Source organism: Podarcis melisellensis (genome assembly GCF_964234715.1).
Source record: "Podarcis melisellensis genome assembly, chromosome: 8".
Taxonomy (NCBI): domain Eukaryota; kingdom Metazoa; phylum Chordata; class Lepidosauria; order Squamata; family Lacertidae; genus Podarcis; species Podarcis melisellensis.
This window is the reverse complement of record NC_138540.1, coordinates 18,545,124-18,565,675: the sequence shown is the minus strand read 5'-3', so window position 1 is coordinate 18,565,675 and position 20,552 is coordinate 18,545,124. Positions and strand designations below refer to the sequence as shown.

The following is a 20,552-nucleotide window of genomic DNA, read 5'->3' as shown; positions in this document are numbered from 1 at the left end:
GCGGGTGGCCCCACCTTCCTGGCAATATTGCCCACAAGAGAATGTGACCCTCGAGCTGAATATGGCTCCCCATGCCCTGAACTATGAGAACAATAATAAGAGCCCTGCTGGATGGGGTCAAAGGACCATTGAGTTCAGAATTATGTTTCCCAGGCGCTGTGGTCTAAACCACTGAGCTTTGGGCTTGCCAATCAGAAGGTCGGCAGTTCAAATCCCCATGATGGGGCGAGCCCACGTTGTTCGGTCCCAGTTCCTGCCAACCTAGCAGTTCAAAAGCACATCAAAGTGCAAGTAAATAAATAGGTACCGCTCTGGCGGGAAGGTAAACGGCGTTTCTGTGCGCTGCTCTGGTTCGCCAGAAGCAGCTTAGTCATGCTGGCCACATGACCCGGAAAAACTGTCTGTGGATAAATGCCAGCTCCCTCGGCCAGTAAAGCGAGATGAGCGCCGCGACCCCAGAGTTGTTCGCGACTGGACTTAACTGTCAGGGGTCCTTTACCTTTACCTCCAGCAGACCCTTCAAGCAGGGCATGAGAAGCAACAGACCTCCCTTGTTTGTTCCCAGCATTCACTGCCTCTGAACATGGGGGCTCCATTTAGGCATATAGCTATGGACAGACCTTCCATCACGGTCACCACACCAAGTGGCAGTGAGTTCCATAAGACAACCCCTTTCTCTTTAACTGACTTGCCATGGTTCTCCCCTCTCTCCATTTTGCCCTCACAACAACCCTGTGGGGAAGGTTAGAGCCTGAGATTTGACGACTGGGCCAAGGTGAGCTTCATGGCTGAGCAGGGATTTGAACTCTGGCCTCCAATGTCATAGCCCAACACTCTAACCACTAGGCCACACAAATTGCAGATGAGATAGCGGGAGAGACTTCCTCTGTAGGCAGCAGTTGCAAACAGGTGGGTTCTGCCTGTAACTTATACAGCCCATTCAGAGCACTTTTGCATAAATTACCCTAGGAAACCTTGCAACCGTGCTGTAGGGTACCCTGCTATGATATGATATTTTATTACTCACTCGCTCTCTCCTTCCCTCCTAATATTGTGATTAAGTACAGAGATGAGGGCTAAGGGACCAGTTGCTTCCTTCAAGCCACCTGGTGCGGAGCTGGGAAGCCTGATGTCCTCCAGATGTTGTTGGACTACAGCTCCCATCATCCCCGAGCCTTGCCCATGCTGTTTGGGGTCTGATTATATTGAGTATATCCAGCAACATCAGGAGGGCCACAGCTTCCCCACCCCCAAACTAGACAGTCATTTGCCTTTCCCCCCAACAGAGCTACGCTTCCCAGTGTTCCCGGATTGATTGCTAAAAGCACTTTGAGAATTGTAGCTCTATGAGGGGATCGGGGCCGCCTAACAACTCTCAGCACCCTTACCAAATTACAGATCCCAGAATTCTTTGGGGGAAGTCAAGTGGAATAAGAATGCTTTAGATGACTAGAGTGAATGGGGCCTTAGGATCAGAGCTGGAATAGATTTCGGTGGTCCTCTACAAGCTCTACTCAGTACAGGAATTACAATGCACATCGCAACCATCTACACAGCAAATTTTCATTTTTACATGCCTTTCCCCCCTTCTACTTCTTCTTATAAGACTTACGGTAAGTCTTTCTGGATTAGGGCACATTTCACTTAAGGGACACGGGTGGCGCTGTGGGTTAAACCACAGAGCCTAGGACTTGCTGATCAGAAGGTTGGCGGTTCGAATCCCTGCAATGGGGTGAGCTCCCGTTGCTCGGTCCCTGCTCCTGCCAACCTAGCAGTTCGAAAACATGTCAAAGTGCAAGTAGATAAATAGGTACCGCTCCGGTGGGAAGGTAAACGGCGTTTCCGTGCGCTGCTCTGGTTCGCCAGAAGTGGCTTAGTCATGCTGACCACATGACCCGGAAGTTGTACGCCGGCTCCCTCAGCCAATAAAGCGAGATGAGCGCCGCAACCCCAGAGTCGGTCACGACTGGACCTAATGGTCAGGGGTCCTTTACCTTTACCTTTTTACCACTCAAGAAACCCCTTGCTTATCAAACTTTAAATAAATGCACACAGAGAGTTATGGTCTGGGATGCTGTTTTCCATTAAGGCGCACCTTTTCCGGTGGAGATGTTGACCCCAGCCCCTTCAAACACTGCGCAACCACACCAGCTCTTCCTTCTGCAAAAGCAGATCCCTGTGCTGTCTTTCTGTTCACTTAACGCCTCCTGTTCCCACCTCGCCCCCATCGTGAGAAAGAATTTGGTTGTTTTCAAAACGAGCGTGCAAAGCGCCCGATTCCATCGGCAGCACATCCAGATTCTCACGGAAAAGCAAACCGCATAGTTATCCCAGAGGTGGGAAGCAAAGAAATAATATTTTTTCAAATGCCTACAGAGCAGAAAATCAGTGAATGACCAGTGATATCGCCCGCTGTAGAAGCCTTATCTCCCCAGTCTATGGCTCCTGCCAAACTGTACAATACTATGTTATTAATTATTATTTTTTTAAAAAAGAAATAAGCTGATGCAAGGAAAAATAATACCAACACCTGAATTATGCCAGGATTTTCAGCACGGATGCCTCCCTGATAGAGGCTCCAGCTACAGTATAGTACAGTACTGTAACTTTGTCCTGGACACACAATCTGTTGAATGTAATAATTCAGAGCGTGTGAGTCCAGGGGATTGTTTGGTTCATTGCAGGAGCCATGAAAGCTTCTGTCACTATAAATGTGTTTGTGTTTAAGATGGTACAAGATGGGGCTTGAGGGGGGGGGGAGCTGTATGGTTGACAGCTGCTGTGAACTACCTGCTGCACCTCTGGAATAATTAAAAGGGATCCCTGACCATTAGGTCCAGTCGTGACTGACTCTGGGGTTGCGGCGCTCATCTCGCTTTATTGGCCGAGGGAGCCGGCGTACAGCTGTCATGTGGCCAGCATGACTAAGCCACTTCTCGTGAACCAGAGCAGCGCACGGAAACGCCGTTTACCTTCCCGCCAAAGCGGTACCTATTTATCCACTTGCACTTTGACGTGCTTTTGAACTGCTAGGTGGGCAGGAGCAGGGACCGAGCAACAGGAGCTCACCCCGTCGCAGGGATTTGAACCGCCGACCTTCTGATTGGCAAGTTCTAGGCTCTGTGGTTTAACCCACAGTGCCACCCGCGTCCCTCTGGATTAATTACTTCCCTGTTTGTAAGTCTTTCCTTGAAAAACTGGGACTTTCCGTAGTTATTTGGTGGGAATATAAATGCACTCTGCACATGCTCAGGAACACTTCCGGAGGCTGAATGTGAGGAGCAGGGGAAATAAACTTGTGGAACTCAGGAACTCAGGAATATGCCTGATTTGGAAGTAGCAATGGACAAACACGGCAGGAATAGGTGCCTCCCAATTACTTTCATCACACTTAGCAAACTACAACTCCCAGAATTCTTGGGGGGGGGGAAAAGCCATAACTGTTCACTGCAATATCATAGTGCTGTATGGCACAAATGTGGCTTGAGGAGGAGGAAACTGGCAGGCCTCCGTGATCTGGTTGTAGGTAAGAGGGGAGGCAAGTGGGGCCTGACATTGGGCAGTGACGGGGCTGTGCCCCATTTGCCCTGACACACCACCCTCCACTGTTACTGCAACATAATCTGGTAGTGTTGAATGAGCAAAGCTCATGGACTGGAATATAATGGTAAATAAGGGACAAAGAAAGGAGATGGGGAGGTTTAATAGTAGAACCCAACTGCCTCTTGTGATGTCACAAGCAGATCTACATATGGTGGAGAGAATTTTCACAGCGATCATGGATGGAATGGGGGCCAAGGTACCCAGATCTCTAAGGCCAGGACCATTTTCAGATCTCATAGCAATTACATCACTGCACATCGGTCAGGTGAGTTAAACTGCATGTATGTGAAAGACTATGAACGTAATGACCGTTTTCCAATCCATGTGGAATTGTGCATCGTAATTAATTATTTCACTGAAATAATTAAGGACACAATTTTACAGATTTTTCCAATAAAGGAAGCCTCTAGATCAGGGTTTCCCAAAGTTTTGACCCCTTTGTGGCGTGGGAGGGTGGTGTCAATGGGGCTGTGCAGGAAGTGAATACAGACCTAGAGATTCTTTTAGAGGGGAAGCCATGTGTTTTAAAAGTCATGTATTGAGTCGATGTGACTTAAAATCAGGCCTCATTGTCCTTTCTTCACAGGCAGAGGTCACCCTTTCCCCACACTTCTTCATAACCCTCCTTGCTTTCTCCTTGTGAGGAACTAGGCCTGAGGGCCCATCCTGTGACAGAAGCGTCATATTTGATCGTTCATTTATAAAGTGGGAGGTTGAGTGGTCCAGGGTCTATTTTACACACCAAAAAGGAATGGGAGCTAAACTCTCCCTTTCTCCATATTCCAAGCACTTTTCTTCACAGTCTGCTTTATTTCCATCCAGGGCGGGTGTGGTGGGTATACCAGCAGTGATGATGAAATGTGATGAAGTAATGTAATTGTCTCACCTAAGCTCACCTCGGAAGTTTGTGGCGGGGAGGATTTGAACTCGCAACTTCCTGGTTCATCTTAGCCACAGTGTCGCACCAACTCTAACTGTAGACTGTCTTGTTTGATAATTATATTTCGAATTCAAGTCCGATCCACAGAGTGGGGAGAATATATTTCATTCAAGAGGCATGAAGCTTCATTTCAGTATTGTCATCCAGGGCTTGGTTTTTACAATTTTGAAGCTCCGCAATGCAGAAAGAGTCCTGACACCCTTTCCTCACACTTCCTGACACCACTCCTTGTTTTTTTCCCCTTCTGAAGTACTGGGTCCAAGAACTAAACACGAAAGGAATGTGCGTATCTGACTGTTCAGATGTATGTCCCATTTATTTATAAAGCGGGGGGTTGGTCAGGGGTCTATCCGTTACTCCCAAAAGGTGTAAAAATATATATAACTTCTTTGAGGGAAAGAATGAGCTTTAAAAGCATACTGTCAAGGGGACCCATTCACACTGAGCCATTCCTGAGGTACATCTTGATTGCACAGCAATTATATGCTTCAATGTGTTATTTCCTTTCGCTAATTACTCTTTGGGCTTTTATAAGCTAAAGGAAGGAAGGTTATTGGGATCACCTGAAGTCACTGGTGTCAGCTGACTGAGGGGTGGGCAGCGCTGCTCACCTGTAAAACTTGGCTTGTGGAAGTGGAGAGATAAGGCCCCATCAGCCGTAGCAATAGGATGAGTAGACAGGGCAGTAATACCTGAGGTGAGGACTGGGGCCTGGCAGCTTTGTCCTTATGCTCTCTATGGTCAGGGATGATGGGAACTGTAGTCCCAAAACAGCTGGAGGGCCAAGTTTGGCCACCACTGGTCTACACAGACTGGCAGCAGCTCTCCGGGGTTTTAGACAGGGACATTCCCAGTCCTTCTGCATGCAAACAGATGCTTTACCGCTGAGCTACGAACCTTCCTATACCCTATTCTTCCCTCCGCCCCAGGCCACCACAAGTTAGCCTATCTGCAAATAGACAACCGCTAAGCCTCTACAAATTATTATTTATAATTCCTTGCTTGATTGCTGTTGGTGGCACAGAAGAACATCTGCTCTTCCACCTTCTCCTTCTCCTCACATTGGTGTTGTAAAATTGCATTCTCTCGTCATTCCCCTCAGCCAGACAAAAAAACCCCAAACAAACCCCAAAGTGTCTGGCTAGCATTTTGGAAGATGGAAAAATGCCCCATAAGGCCTGTGTTATTGTGGGCATGCATGAAGAACTCTCTACCTAACTAAAGCAGCATTGTGTTTGACCACTGGATGTCACAACTCCTCAATGCACAACGCAGCTGAAAAGCCAGAGGAATCAAGCCGAGTGTGGGAGCGGTTCTACGCAAGCGTTTCCAGAAAGAGAAGGGGGGGAATGTTGTTTTTTCTCCCTGCCATAGAATCGTGGAATTGGAAGGGACCCCAAGGGTCATCTAGTCCAACCCCCTGCAATGCAGGAATCTCAACTTAAGTGTCCATGATAGGTGGCCATCCAACATCTGCTTAAAAATCTCCAAGGAAGAAGAGTCCATCACCTATTGTGGGAGACAATTTCACTGTTAAACTGCTGTTACTGTCAGAATGTTCTTCCTGGTGTTTAGTCGGAATCTCCTTTCTGGTGACTTTGAATCTATTGGTTCAGGTCCTACCCTCCAGAGCAGGAGAAAAACAACTTATTTTCTCCATCCTCTGTGTAACATTGGCATCCACCTGTCTTTCATCATTATCACTTTTAATTTGTATACCGTCTTTCTATCTTACAATACTCAAGGCGGTTTACAAGCTGAAGAAACAAAGAATGTACACCTTATAATGAACTAATGCAATACAAAAAAATGTGATAATAAAACATAGCTTTAAAATAAGCAACCTACATCAAATAAAGTAACATTCAACAATCATTAGAATAATATAGAATAATAATATCGGCATATGGAAATTAAACAGAAATCCACTCTTAACAATTACAATAAATGATTTCTAAACTGCAATCAGTAAACAACGGCATGCCACTGTGCATAAAATAATACAATACAAATTGAGAAGCAGAGACTGGAGGGTGGGGCAAGGCAGGTGGAAGAAAGCCTTGCCTGATGAAGTCTCTCCCCTCCTCCCTCTTTGGAGACAATGGAGGAGTGGAGTGCACCTTTGGGGAGGAGGTCAAGCTGTTGGAAGGTTGCAGCACCTGCTGTAGCTGTAGAGACCGATGCGGGGGAGACATGTTTCGTTGCAGCGGGGACAGATGAAGGCGTCCGGTTGTGCTGCTGCAGATGCACCATGGCTTCCTCTCTGCACTCTTCCCAGTGGCCATTTCTCCTCTGGTCACTGCTATGGATACACAACTTGAGTGCCTGTCTCCAGGCACTGTGGTCATCTGCAAGCGATTCCCATGTGGCAGGGTTGATGTTGCCAGCATTCATGTTACTTCTGCAGACATATTTGTAGCACAGAGTTGGTCTGCCCATTGGCCTGGTGCCAGAAGCCAGCTCTCTATAGAGTACGTCCTTGGGGATCCTGCCACCTTCCATTCTGTGGATGTAACCAAGCCAGCCTAGACGTTGCTGAGACAGGAGTGAGAACGTGCTGGGAATGTGGGCTTGGGAGAGCACCACTTTGTTTGGAATTGTTTCCTGCCCTGTGATACCACAAATCTCCCTGACCAACAGCACATGTGGAAGAAGTTGGGGCATTGCTCCTAATGGTTATAAGTTGCCTACGACTTACTTCCACAAAGCAGTGTTCTAGACACAGGCCTGGTAGACCTTCGCCTTGGTATTGTACGTTAGCATCACATTCTCCCACACCCTTTTGGAGAGGCGAGCAGTTGCCGTAGCTGCCTTGCCAATACACTTGTCCAGCTCACCATTGATGGAGAGGTTACTGGTTATGGTGGAACCCAGGTAGACAAAATTGTCTACCACCTCAAGTGTGTGGTCACACTTTTTTTTTTAAATGAAAGTAAATATTTTATTAATGGTCACAGAATACACCGTTGAGTCTGGAAGGTAAGAGCCAATCTGCATTCAGTTGAAGCAAACTCACTACGAGCCGCAGTATGCCAGCTTGTATTCTTCTGGTCCATCAAGCTTCAGTGATACTTCCTCTAGTGATCACGATAGAAGCTCCAGATGTAGCTGAAAACCACATAGGCAGTTAGCATCATGGCCATGCCACCAATACTTGCTTTCTTCACATCAATGTACTTTTTGACAAATCTGTCATAGCCTCCTCGGACACCCGTAACAAACCCAGCTGGGGTGTAATCTCGAGTTGCTAACCAGTTTGGCAACTTCCCCACTTCTACATCCAGCAGCCTCAAATCTTTTACTGGAACGGGTCGGTTCGCCATCTTGAAGCTGCCGCAGTGTCTCCCTGCTCCTGGGGAGGCTGCTGGGAGAAGGTTGTGCGCGCGGGGGCTCCATGGTCACACTTTTTAAAATAAGTTAAGTTGGCAAGCCCACTCCATGCTGACCAAGGTGCAACAACAAACTAGACCTTAAGGGGAGGGGACTCCATAGCACAATGATCCGCATGCGGAAGATCCCAGTTTGAAACACTTGCATCTAAATTTAAAAGGATCTGGTAGCTGGGGATGAGGAAGATATGGAGCAGAGACTCTGGCAATCCACCACCAGCCAAAATAGATGCAACTTGACAAGATTTTCTCCATCTTTGCTGTAAATGCCTGTGCAAGCCTGAGAGGTAAACAGAACTCTTGGCACAGTGATAAGGTACCCAGCTACCAAAGGATTCTGTGGGACCTGGAAGGCTGTACAGATTCTTACACTTCATATTTGTCCAGTCCAGGGCCTGAGATTGGATAGGACAGCTGGGCTAAGGCTAGCTTCTGAGTCAAGACTGAGATGAGATTTGAATTCAGGGTTTGAGGGCTCATCAACTTACAGTGTTAACTGATGCATTTTGAATAGGGCAGATGGAGCTCAGGGAGGAGGGAAACAGATAATGCTTTACTAGTTAAACTGAATGCAAACAGCGCATCCTACAAGGATAAATAAAAAGAGAGGTTTTGCCTTTCTGTGTGAACACTCCCATTCCCACCATGGCAGCATTACACAAAACCTGCAGCTCGCTTGGGAACTCACTGCCTGCAAATGCTTAATTTTTTTAAAAAAAAGCTTCCCGCCATCTCATTCATTATTATTCCGCATGATGCATGCAAGATCAGATGGTGTTATTCCTTCCCGGCTTCCCCCACCTCCCCTTTCCTGGAGGAGTCATTGCTTTTGACATCTGCATTGGTCTGTGCAACTGCAGAGCTAATCAAACATGGCCCACAGTGCCTTGCGTAATCCTTGTATATCCAGGGCTGGGTAAATAGTCATTGAGGGAGCGGGTGGCGCTGTGGTCTAAACCACTGAGCCTCTTGGGCTTGCTGATCAGAAGGTCAGCGGTTCAAACATAGCTGTCAGCTTTTCCCTTTTCTTGTGAGGAATCCTATTCGGAATAAGGGAATTTCCCTTAAAAAAAGGGAAACGTTGACAGCTATGGGTTCAAATATGTGCGACGGGGTGAGCTCCTGTTGCTCTGTCCCAGCTGCTGCCAACCTAGCAGTTCTCATGCACACCAGTGCATGTAGATAAATAGGTACCACTGCGGTGGGAAGGTAAATGGGAGTTCCGTTCGTTCTGGCTTCCGTCGCAGTGTCCCGTTGTGCCAGAAGCTGTTTAGTCATGCTGGTCACATGACCCGGAAAGCTGTCTGTGGACAAATGCTAGCTCCCTCAGCCTGAAAGCAAGATGAGCGCCGCAACCCCATAGTCGCCTTTGACTGGACTTAACCATCCAGGGGTCCTTTACCTTACCATTACCTTAAATAGTCATTGAAATTAGCTGAGAGAAAAGCAACTCAGCCATTTATACCAGCATCACCTGCCAGGGATTCCACCGTGGAGCGTCACCTCTGCACCCGCGTCTCCATTCTGCTGCTTTTGCAAGCCTGAAATGACTGTGTTCAAAAGTCTCCTTGCCCATGCTCAGAGGTTGAGAATGTAGAGTTTAGATTCACCAGAGGGGGGCGGGAAATGTGACATCAGGACCCCAAACATTCATTTAAACTGGGCTGTTGGTAGAAGGGTGTCACTAACCTTATCGGGCCTGTGAAAATATATTGAATTTTGAGAGAGTGCCATGGGCATACACTCATGGTTGCTTCTTTCCCTCCACCTCCCCAGACCTGCATCACAATCCAACTGCCCCCAAAGGACATGTATGCTTGTGTGCACATAAAGAGAAATATGCTTTGTTTTTCCATAGAGTCAGAGTAAAAGATCAGATCTAGTAGAATTAAAGCAGCTCCTCATGAATGCTTGTGGGCGACAACCCTCCACACCTGGCCAGCAAATCCACCATTAAATTATTATATTATTTATTTAGTCCATTTCTACCCCACTTTCAGCTAAAAGGGTTCCTAGAGTGACTTACCTACAGTGTGTATCTGAAGAAGTGTGCATGCACACGAAAGCTCATACCAATAACAAACTTAGGTGGTCTCTAAGGTGCTACTGGATTTTGTTTTGATTATGGCAGACCAACACGGCTACCTACCTGTAACTTAAAAGGTAAAGGGACCCCTGGCCATTAGGTCCAGTCGTGGCTGACCATGGGGTTGTGGCGCTCATCTCGCTTTATTGGCTGAGGGAGCCGGTGTACAGCTTCTGGGTCATGTGGCCAGCATGACTAATCCGCTTCTGGTGAACCAGAGCAGCACACGGAAACGCCGTTTACCTTCCCGCCGGAGCGGTACCTATTTATCTACTTGCACTTTGATGTGCTTTCGAACTGCTAGGTTGGCAGGAGCTGGGACTGAGCAACGGAGAGCTCACCCCGTCGTGGGGATTCGAACCGCCGACCTTCTGATCGGCAAGTCCTAGGCTCTGTGGTTTAACCCACAGCGCCACCCACGTCCCTACTTGTAACTTACCTTTAGTTAATTAAAGCAAGACAGTCCCTTCCTGCAGGCTTACAATCTAAACCCCCACCCCCACCACAACACGCAAGGGAAAAGGGACACGGAGGGAAGAGGAAAGCAAACTCAGGCACCAATTCTTTAAAAAGTTGTTCTGATAATGACCAGCTGACACAGTTCAGAGCTAAGAGGTTCCTGATACAGCTGGTCTGTTGGCAAAGCTGATGGAACGAGCCCTCTAATTTGTTAAAAATCACGTTGGTAGACTGTACAGTTGAAATCACAGATCTGGTGTTTGCCAGCGCTGCAAAAACATTGATCCGAGGTATGGATCCTCATGAAATGGACCAAAGGTTTTCTCTTTTGTTTGTTTTTAACACAGCAACGAATTTAAGAGCAAAGTATTTCTCAGCACATGGAAAGTGTTTTCCTGTTGCGATGGGGTCCACAGCTTCAATTTTAAACCAATAAAGGGACAGCTAGTGCAATAATTAGCCCTGGGCTAAATTCAGGGAGAACTGGGTTTTGATCCCCACTCAGTTACAAAGCTTACGGAGTGAACTTCGGCCAGGTGTCACCTCTCTCACGCTATCCCAAGGTTGTTTTGAAGGTAAATGATGGGAATGAGGGTGCCTTGGCTTGTGCAGTCAACCTGGTGTCCTCCAGATGTAGAGTACAGCTTATGAAGGATAGGAGAAAAACAAGACCCAGCATCCAAACTAGACCCCTCTCCCCCAAAAGTGAGAGAAAAATATGACCCAGGATAATCTGGAGCCAATCTGACCTGATCTGGACCTTGAACCAAACTTGCACAGTCTCTTCCACCCTCCTTGCCACCAGATCTCCCCATCGTGCTTTGATAGGTCCAAATAACTCCAGTGCCAACTCACTCCAGCCAAATCCTGAGTCGACCTGAATCAGCCAGATTCATTCCCGGATCAGGGATTCAGATGGAGCCTGGGCACAGGCCTGGGCACTGCCTCCTCAGTAGCATATAATTCTGGGATGGTGTTCTTGTGCTTACAGGTCTGGGAACAAGCTGGTACTCCAAACTTGCTACATTCTGGTGCCGAGTCTGACGTTTTCTCCTTGGGGATCCATCTGTGTGCCTGAAGTCTTGTTTATGAAATTTGCATTGTGCCTGAGGCCCTGAACGTTCTCCCACCCGGATGCTAACCAAACACAAACCGGCTTTCCTTCACTACGGTGGCGACACCACGTGCTTTTATTCCAGGGGTTGACAAGGTTTACCGGCCATGGACTGGATCACTCACACGGAGATTGTCCATGGGCCAGACTGGTGCAGCACGACGCCAAAAATCGTGTCTGCACATGTCTGCAGCTCTGGTAATCGCTTCTGCGCATGCCCAGACACCGAAAATCGCTCCTGCACAGAGGCGATTTTTGGCATCTGGACATGCGCAGATGGATTTCCAGTATCTGCATGTACGCAGACGTGATTTTTGGCGAGTCCGCACACTGTGCTGCGCTGGTTTAGCGAAGCGTGCGGGGGACTCGCCAAGCGGGCAGTTCGGTTCAGGGCGGCTGGTGGGCCGGTAAAATGGTCTTCGTGGGCCGCATCCTGCCCATGGACCACATGTTGCCGACCCCTGCTTTATACTATAGACCCAATGCATTAGTAGGGAGACTATTGCAGCTCGAGGGCCACATTCCCTTCTGTGAAAACTCCCAGGGGCCACATGCTAGGGGTGGGAGGGGCCGGATGCAAAGGTGGCCAGAGCAACAAATGTAAATGTAAACTTTATTTTTGTACAGTAGACTATTTTCCACACACACACACACACACACACACCCTCTGTCCTCCGTTCAGGCAAATGAGGCATGATCAGAGTTCAAGGGCACTTTGCAGCCAGGCAAAATTACACTCAAGCTTGGAGTGAATTGCACAATGTTGCATTTTTTTTCAGGGGTGGGGAGATACCTATGACTCCCTGTTTGAATGTTGATTCCTTAGTTTGGGGGTGGCGGTGCAAAACGTAGGGTTCACGGTACAAAAGGGTGCAAAAATATTTCAAAACTTTGGCACCAGTTTGGAGTCATCGGGCAATGCTGGAGTTGGGGGTGTGTGATACCTATGGCCCCAAATTACTCAGTTTTTGGGGGTGCAAAACGTGGGTTTTTTTGGTCCGAAATGGCTGCAAAGCTTTGGCACCAGTTTGGAGGGGATCCCACCCAGATTTCGGGGAATGAAGCTCAGAGCCGGGCCAGTGGAGGGTCCGCTCTGGGAAGTGGGTGTGTTTTGTGTCCAGGCAGAGGTCCAGGCAGAGAGTCTTGGAGGGCTGCCTTTGGCCCCCGGGCTGGAGGTTCCCTACCCCCCTCCCTGCCCTAATGCATGCTGGGAAGCATTAAACATTAATGCTTCCAGGACGCTGCTGTACAGAAGGCCAATAACGCCGGCTCCCGAGAGGGGAGACCGCGAGCTTTGCAAAAGTACAGAACGTTACATTGCCTTGGTGCCATTGACCTTGTGCTCTTTGCTGTTTTGCCATCCCATTAGAGTGCCTGGCAGCTCTTCTCCCAGGTGGGTCAATAAGATATCATTAGGAGATGTAAGCTTGGGGGGAGGGAATACCCCAGCAGGTTGATGATATCTGTTATTGTTTTGGCAGGAAGCAGGGAAAGGTGGGGCGGGAGGGGGAAAGGCTGGCTTTAAAGTAAATTGTTATTTACTCTTTCCAGAATAAATAAGAGGAGAAGACGGGCTGGTTCCTCGCTGGCACCTGCTTTCAGACTTGGGAGAGCCATGAGGACTAGCGGCTGGGTGTTCCCCCTGTTCCTTTTGCAGCTAAGCTCTTCTCACGTCCTGCACTGGACCTACAAAGGTAATAAGGAGACAGGATTGGGATGGGGTGCAGGGAGAAGGAGGGGTAGGCAGTAGGCGTTGCGTTTAACGTTCTCCCTTCTGTTGTTGGAAACCTGCAGGGTTGACACCCCGGTTGAAACGAAAGGCTTAGATTGAAACTGAGCTCTAAGCTAGGCATATTTGCTCAGACATAAATCCAGTTGGCTTCCAGCAAGATTTCCTTCCGAGCAAATAGGATCAGGATTGCAGCATCAGCGCCGTAGCCCTACGCATGTAGGCTTCAAAAGAATGCCAAGTCTGCGCATGTGACGGAATGATGGGGTTGAAAGGCAGTGTTGCATAGTGGCTAGTGCATCAGACGAGAGATTGGGGAGGTGCAAGCATATATTTAAAGCACATTCCCTCTCCCCCAAGAATCCTGGGAACTGTAGTTTATCCCTCACAGAGCTGCTGCTGTTAGCTCTCACATCAAACTACATATCCCAGAGTTCTTTGGTGGAAATGTGCTTTATATAGTGTGCACATGGTTACAGATTCAAATCCCCCTTTTGAGCTCTGAAGTGGTGACTTGGAGAAGTTTACAACATCTCAGCTAGCTTGACTCACAGAGTTGTTGTGAGGATATATTTATTTTTAAGTTCCCGGGGGGAAACATAGGGTATCAAAGGACTAAATATAAATTGAGGTGGTGGTGTGGGTTGTACCATTACAGTGGGAGATATACAAGTTGTTGTTGTTTTTAATATTGTTCTGTGTAAAGGAAAATTACATGCCTGCAGAAAAAAAAATATTGTTTGTGGGGAAGGGCAATACAGTTCCCTTAATAAAATGAAGCAAGAAGTTAACACCTCTTATGCTATGTTAGGGTCGCCATATTTCAAAAAGTGAGAATCCGAACAAAAGAGTTGTTGAGCTTTTTTGAATTATTTTTAAAGGAAATTTGCCCAAAAAACAACACTTCCGACCAGTATTCAAAACTCCCATTGTTCTAGGCGCATTTTGCGACAGGGAATTTCATTGGCGTGAGCATTTTCTGAGCTCTGGCCGCAGTGCTGCGCCTAAGATTTCAGATTAAAACCGCAGAGTGGAAGGAAAGGAGGACCTTTTTCTGCCTCCCCACTTCCAGCTACTCTCTGAAGACTGGAGAAGAGACGCTCTTAAGAATATTAGGGGGTTGGGCAGGAGAAGGACTAGACCATGTGAAAAATGAACATAATATTTTAGCTGCAGTTCATTCATTTTCAGCTTTGTATTGTTATTATAAAAAGTGTGCCTAGACATTCCGTTGTTGCGCCCATAGTCTAGGTTTAAGGTGCCATTTGGCTCCTAGCTTTCATATCTCAGTTTCTAACATTGCTTCCGACATGGGTTGCCATACCCCTGGGTTTTCCTGGACATTTTTACAGATTTTCAGAAATTCTGCCCAGACTCTATTTCCGACGGACGAATCCCAGATATGTCCTGGAAATTCCGGATGTATGGCAGCCCTAGCTATGTACATAATCTATATACAGTGGTACCTCGGGTTAAGTACTTAATTCGTTCCAGAGGTCCGTACTTAACCTGAAACTGTTCTTAACCTGAAGCACCACTTTAGCTAATGGGGTCTCCTGCTGCTGCCGCGCCACCGGAGCACAATTTCTGTTCTCATGCTGAAGCAAAGTTCTTAACCTGAAGCACTATTTCTGGGTTAGCGGAGTCTGTAACCTGAAGCGTATGTAACCTGAAGCGTATGTAACACGAGGTACCACTGTACTGTGTATATATATATATAAAAGCAATTACAGTGGTACCTCGGGATGCGAAAAGGATCCGTTCCGGAGCCCCGTTTGCATCGCGAACAGAATGCAAGATGCGACGGTGCGTCTGCGGGTCGCGTTTCGCCGCTTCCGCGCATGTGCGTGACATCATTTTTAGCACCTGCGCATGCGCGAGCGGTGAAACCCGGAAGTTACGCGCTCCATTACTTCTGGGTTGCCGCAAAGCGCAACTCGAACACGCTCAACCCGAAGCACATTCAACTCGAGGTATGACAGTATCAGCAATGCAGATACAGTGGTACCTCGGGTTAAGTACTTAATTCGTTCTGGAGCTCTGTACTTAACCTGAAACTGTTCTTAACCTGAAGCGCCACTTTAGCTAATGGGGCCTCCTGCTGCTGCCACGCCGGCGGAGCACAATTTCTGTTCTCATCCTGAAGCAAAGTTCTTAACCTGAAGCACTATTTCTGGGTTAGCGGAGTCTGTAACCTGAAGCGTATGTAACCTGAGGTACCACTGTATATTGTCAGAAAACAGTAGGGAGAAGCTGCTCCCCACAAAACAGTAGGGAGAAGCTGCTCCCCACAAAACAGGAACAGAGGAAGTGGAGTCAGACCAGACCACTGGTCCACTGAGCTCAGTAGCTCTTACACAGACTGGCAGTAATGCTGCAAGACTGCGCACAGGGATCTTTCCCTTCCCTTCCTGGAGATGCCAGGGATTGAACCTGGAACCCGTCTGCAGGCAAAGCAGATTCTCTAACTGCTCAGCTCCAGACTCCAGCCCTCCATTCATATCACCAAATCGATCTAGGATTGGAATGAGCAGCGGCTCAGGCTCAACTAGGGAGCATTATGGCTGACCTGGGCACTAACGGGAGCTCTCTTCACGGTGACTCTCAACTCAGGGATAGCCATCCTGGTGCCCTCCAGATGTTCCAGACTACAACTCCCATCATCCTGACCTTTGGCCCTGGGGGGGTAGGGGTTGAGGGGAGTTGCAGTCGAACGTCATCTGGAAAGCCGCAGGTTCCTATCCCTGTTTTGAACAGTCTAAATAGCAGCCAGAACAGCCACTCATTCAGAGACACAGCAGGGAGCTTCCTTTCTGGAAGGTGCTCCCAGGAGCCTTGAGTCCAGGCATGGGGAAGCTGTGTCTCTCCGCCCCCCATATTGCTGGACTACAGCCTCCACCATCCTTGTCATTCTTTTTGAGGCTGCTGCAAAAAGGCCAACGCATCTGTTTTCTGCCTCGTCTCTGCCGCACTTTCCTTTGGAAAGCGGTGAGTGTGGCGGAACGGATCAATGCCTCTGACCGGCAACAAGAGAACTGACAAAGATGAGAGGAAAGGTTTCTGTATCGATTGCAAACAAAGCAGGGAGGTTTGAGAGGCAACCTTGAGGCCCCTACCAGGCCGTAAGAGCTAAATATACTGATAAGAGAGACATGGGGAAAGAGAGAGGAAAGAGCCTTGTCTATTTGCATGAGTTGCTTTGAAGATTTGGACATTAAAAGAATATTGGAGCTTTTACAGGCAAGCCCCACCACACTACCTAAACAGGCTGTTGTTTTCAAGCTGTGGTTGGCTGCCCTGCCCTGACTTGCTGTGATGTCATGGAATGTATTTTATTAATTAAACCACAGCAACAGCAACGTCTTTAGAGTGTTTATACACCAACTTCAGGGAATAGCTAAGAAAGTGGCAGGCAGCAAGAGGAGATTCACTTGGATGCATCTGAGTGGTCAGAGCATAAGAACACAACTTCTTAGGGAAGCATTTAGCGCATAAAGCATTGGCCTACACCATAGATTTAAAGCATTTAAATCACATGGCTCCCCCCCTAAAAATACTGGGAACTGTAGTTTACTTGTCACAGAGCTACAATTCCCAGCACCCTTGACAAACTACAGTTCCCATGTTGTTGTTTTTTGAAGGGGGGAAGCCATGTGCTTTAAATATACAGTCGTACCTTGGGTTACATACGCTTCAGGTTACATACGCTTCAGGTTACAGACTCCACTAACCCAGAAATATTATTTCGGGTTAAGAACTTTGCTTTAGGATGAGAACAGAAATCGTGCTCTGGCGGCGTGGCGGCAGTGGGAGGCCCCATTAGCTAAAGTGGTGCTTCAGGTTAAGAACAGTTTCAGGTTAAGAACGGACCTCCGGAACAAATTAAGTTCTTAACCTGAGGTAGCACTGTATGGTGTACTTTCAGCCTATTATATATTATATTTAACAGGAGGGAATTCCAAAAGGCTGGAGCCACCACACAGAAGGCCCTATTCCTGTATCATATGGACCTCCTTCAGGTGGCCCTCTCTTGTAGAATGCGAGTGATCAATTGGGTATATAAGAGGAGAGACATGATAGTTCAGATATCCTTGTCTCAAGCTGCCAGGCTGTGTGCCTCAGAACGTCTACCTAAGACAATTTCTTCATTGCAAGCTCAGCCTGACAGCCTTTTCTCTACCTCTCTTCCCTCCACTCTGACGTTGCTTTTGAAGGGGAACTGGATGAAGTGCACTGGGGAAATCACTTCCCAGACTGCCTTGGAAAGCGTCAGTCCCCCATTGACATTCGGAAGAGGTCTGTCCAATACTCTCCGGAACTGGAACCGCTGGAGCTCCACGGCTATGCTGGGCCCCTGCAAGGAACCTTCACCATGACTAACAACGGGCATTCAGGTGAATATGAGCAACAGGGGAAAAAGGTGGTGGATCTGCTGAATGGCTGTGCGGAAGGGAGGACCATGGCTCCGTGGATGAGCATACAAGATGTCCCAGGTTCAGTCCCTAATGGCATCTCCTGGTACAGCTGGGAATGTCCCCACCTGAAACCCTGGCCGGCTGCTGCCAGTCAGTGTAGACCATACTGAGCTAGATGGAGCAAGTGTCTGACTTGGTATAAGGCAGCTCCCTGTGTTCCTGGGAATGTGTTTACCTGCCATGTCAAGTCCCGATTCACTTCCCAAATGCAGAATAACAATTCAAGACAAGGGTTATTTTCTAGATAAGCAAGCTCTTAAGGCTGCTAAATCAGCCCGTCGGTTGATAATAACAAGACATTTCAACAGTTCTTATTCTTTTACAAGGGGCATTTATTATGAGACTGTAAAGTAACTGAGCATTGTTATCCTTTGCTACTGTGGGGTTGTAGCTTGCCTAAGACCATGAAGACATAGCATTTTGCAATCTCTGTTTTAACCATGGTTATGAGATCAGGAGAACTCTGGAAACTTGTAGCCTCCCTCAGCCTCTTTCTCCTCTTCTATGCCATGCAAATGCTACACTCCCTTCCCTAATCAGATGTTTGCCCCAAGTTTAAGGCAACCATGTTTAGCTTCAAACCCATCTGAAAACCAGATGACCCTTGAAACCATGGTTATCTTTAATCCCATTTAAAACCAAGGTTAGCTTGAAACTAATCTGAAACCAAAGCTAGCTTTAAACCCATTTGAAAGCAGGGCTTTAAATCCGTTTGCAACCAAGGTTAGAAGCCGGATATAAGTGCCAAACACTCCCTGTATTAAGCGTGGTGTGAATTTTGGTGTGATACATAACATCAACCCTGCAATGTCTTTCCAATACCTAGTGATGGTTGAAGTCAGAGTTGTTGGGTTTTTTACATTTTCAGCTGACTGTCATTCACAAAAGCTTCTTTTTTTAATTGAACGAGCTGCCTCTCCTGATCTCGTTTATTTCAACTTCTTGCTTTGTCATCTCTCTTTTTCTTTTTCTTTTTTTTAAAAAAAATCTATTCTGCTAATTTTGTGCTGATTTTCTCAAACTAGAGGCGGGCGATGCAGTCAGCACCATGTACACAATCGAGAATGTAGGAGATGTTTGCATTTGTTCATGAGACATTAAAAAATAAAAGGACAAAAGAACAGCTTCCAAAGTTATATGCTGGCTAATCCTTCCCATGCACTATGGGGATATTTCTAGAATTTATTTCTGACAATGCATAACATGATGAGCAGCGGAGCTGATAGATAAACTCACTGTGTGGGGGGTTTTTTATATACCAGTATAATGTGAATTTGAAAAGCAGGGGAAATGTAGGAACACAGGAAGCTGCCTTATCCCATGTCAGACCATTGGCCAATCTTACTCAGTGCTGTCTACACTGACTGGCAGCAGCTCTTCAGGGGCTCACACAGGGAACATTCCTAGTGCTACCTGGAGATGCTTGGAAATCCTGGGAACTGTAGTTTATTCCTTTGGGGTTATTCCTTCAAATGGCCATTGTAGTGGTTAGCAGCATACTACTCCTAAAAGCCTGGAGGTTCTATTTAGCTGTGGGCAATAGCTACCAAGACTGCATAGCCACCATACATTTAAAGCACATGGTTTTTCCCAAAGAACTGTGGGAACGGTGTTTCCGTGCGCTGCTCTGGTTCGCCAGAAGCGGCTTAGTCATGCTGGCCACATGACCCGGAAGCTGTACGCCGGCTCCCTTGGCCAATAAAGCGACATGAGCGCCGCAACCCCAAAGTTGTCCATGACTGGACTTAACGGTCTGGGGTACCTTTACAGTGGTACCTCGGGTTACATATGCTTCAGATTACATACACTTCAGGTTACAGACTCCACTAACCCAGAAATATTACCTTGGGTTAAGAACTTTGCTCCAGGATGAGAACAGTAATTGTGCTCCGGTGGCACAGCAGCAGCGGGAGGCCCCATAAGCTAAAGTTGTGCTTCAGGTTAAGAACAGTTTCAGGTTAAGAACGGACCTCTGGAACGAATTAAGTATGTAACCAGAGGTACCACTGTACTTTACCATTACCTTTAAGTTAGGCAACATCCATACCATACCTTTAAAGCACTGTGATACTAATAATTCTGGGAGTTCTAGTTTGCTAAGGGTGCTGTTAGGAGGAGAAGACCCCTACTGATCTCTCAGAGTGACAATTCCCAGAGTTCCCTGGCAAGAGGGGTCCTTTGTTAAACCACTCTGGGAACTGTTGCTCTGTGAGGGGAATAGGGGGTCTCAGGAGCTCTTAGCAAACTACAGTTCCCAGGGTTCTTTGAGGGAACCCACAGCTATTTAAAGTGGTATTATGCTCCAATTCTCTCTATATCCCTGTTGTGTAGTGCTTAGGGTGTCAGACTAGGACCTGGGAGACCAGGGTTCAAATCTCCGCTCTGTCATGAAACTTGGGTAAGTAAGTCATTGCCTCCCAGCCTAACCTACCTCACAGGGTTGTTGTGTGGATGAAATGAGGAGGAGGGGAGGACCTTGGAGAGAAAGGTGAGGCAGGAATGCAATCAGAAGCAAAAACAAGAAACCATGGACGGCTGACAAATTCGGGGGCCGGGGGGTGGGGGAAGCGGTGGAGCATTGAGACAAACTGTCTCCAGGGAAAGGAATCTCTAATTGTATTGCCCCAAGAGATCATTGTTGAGGCTGCCTGCTTATTATACACGGCGGTGTATGACCAGCCTCTCATTAGGGGGTTTCAGCACAGCAGTATTATCAGCCTTTGCTCTCTGAACATTAGTTGTTGCTTTTTGTGAACT

The 20,552-nt window shown here is 47.4% G+C and overlaps 1 protein-coding gene across 1 annotated transcript in view; it reads left to right on the top strand.

Moving 5' to 3' along the window:
• Nucleotides 1-3,751: 3,751 nt before the first annotated feature.
• Nucleotides 3,752-20,552, top strand: part of CA6 (carbonic anhydrase 6) — a 36,026-nt gene continuing 19,225 nt past the window's right edge. Inside the window, exons 1-3 of the mRNA XM_081923679.1 lie at nucleotides 3,752-3,868; nucleotides 13,143-13,285; nucleotides 17,535-17,714. Of these exons, the coding sequence (XP_081779805.1) occupies nucleotides 13,207-13,285; nucleotides 17,535-17,714 (259 nt within the window). The 5' untranslated portion in view covers nucleotides 3,752-3,868; nucleotides 13,143-13,206. The remainder of the gene's footprint in view (nucleotides 3,869-13,142; nucleotides 13,286-17,534; nucleotides 17,715-20,552) is intronic.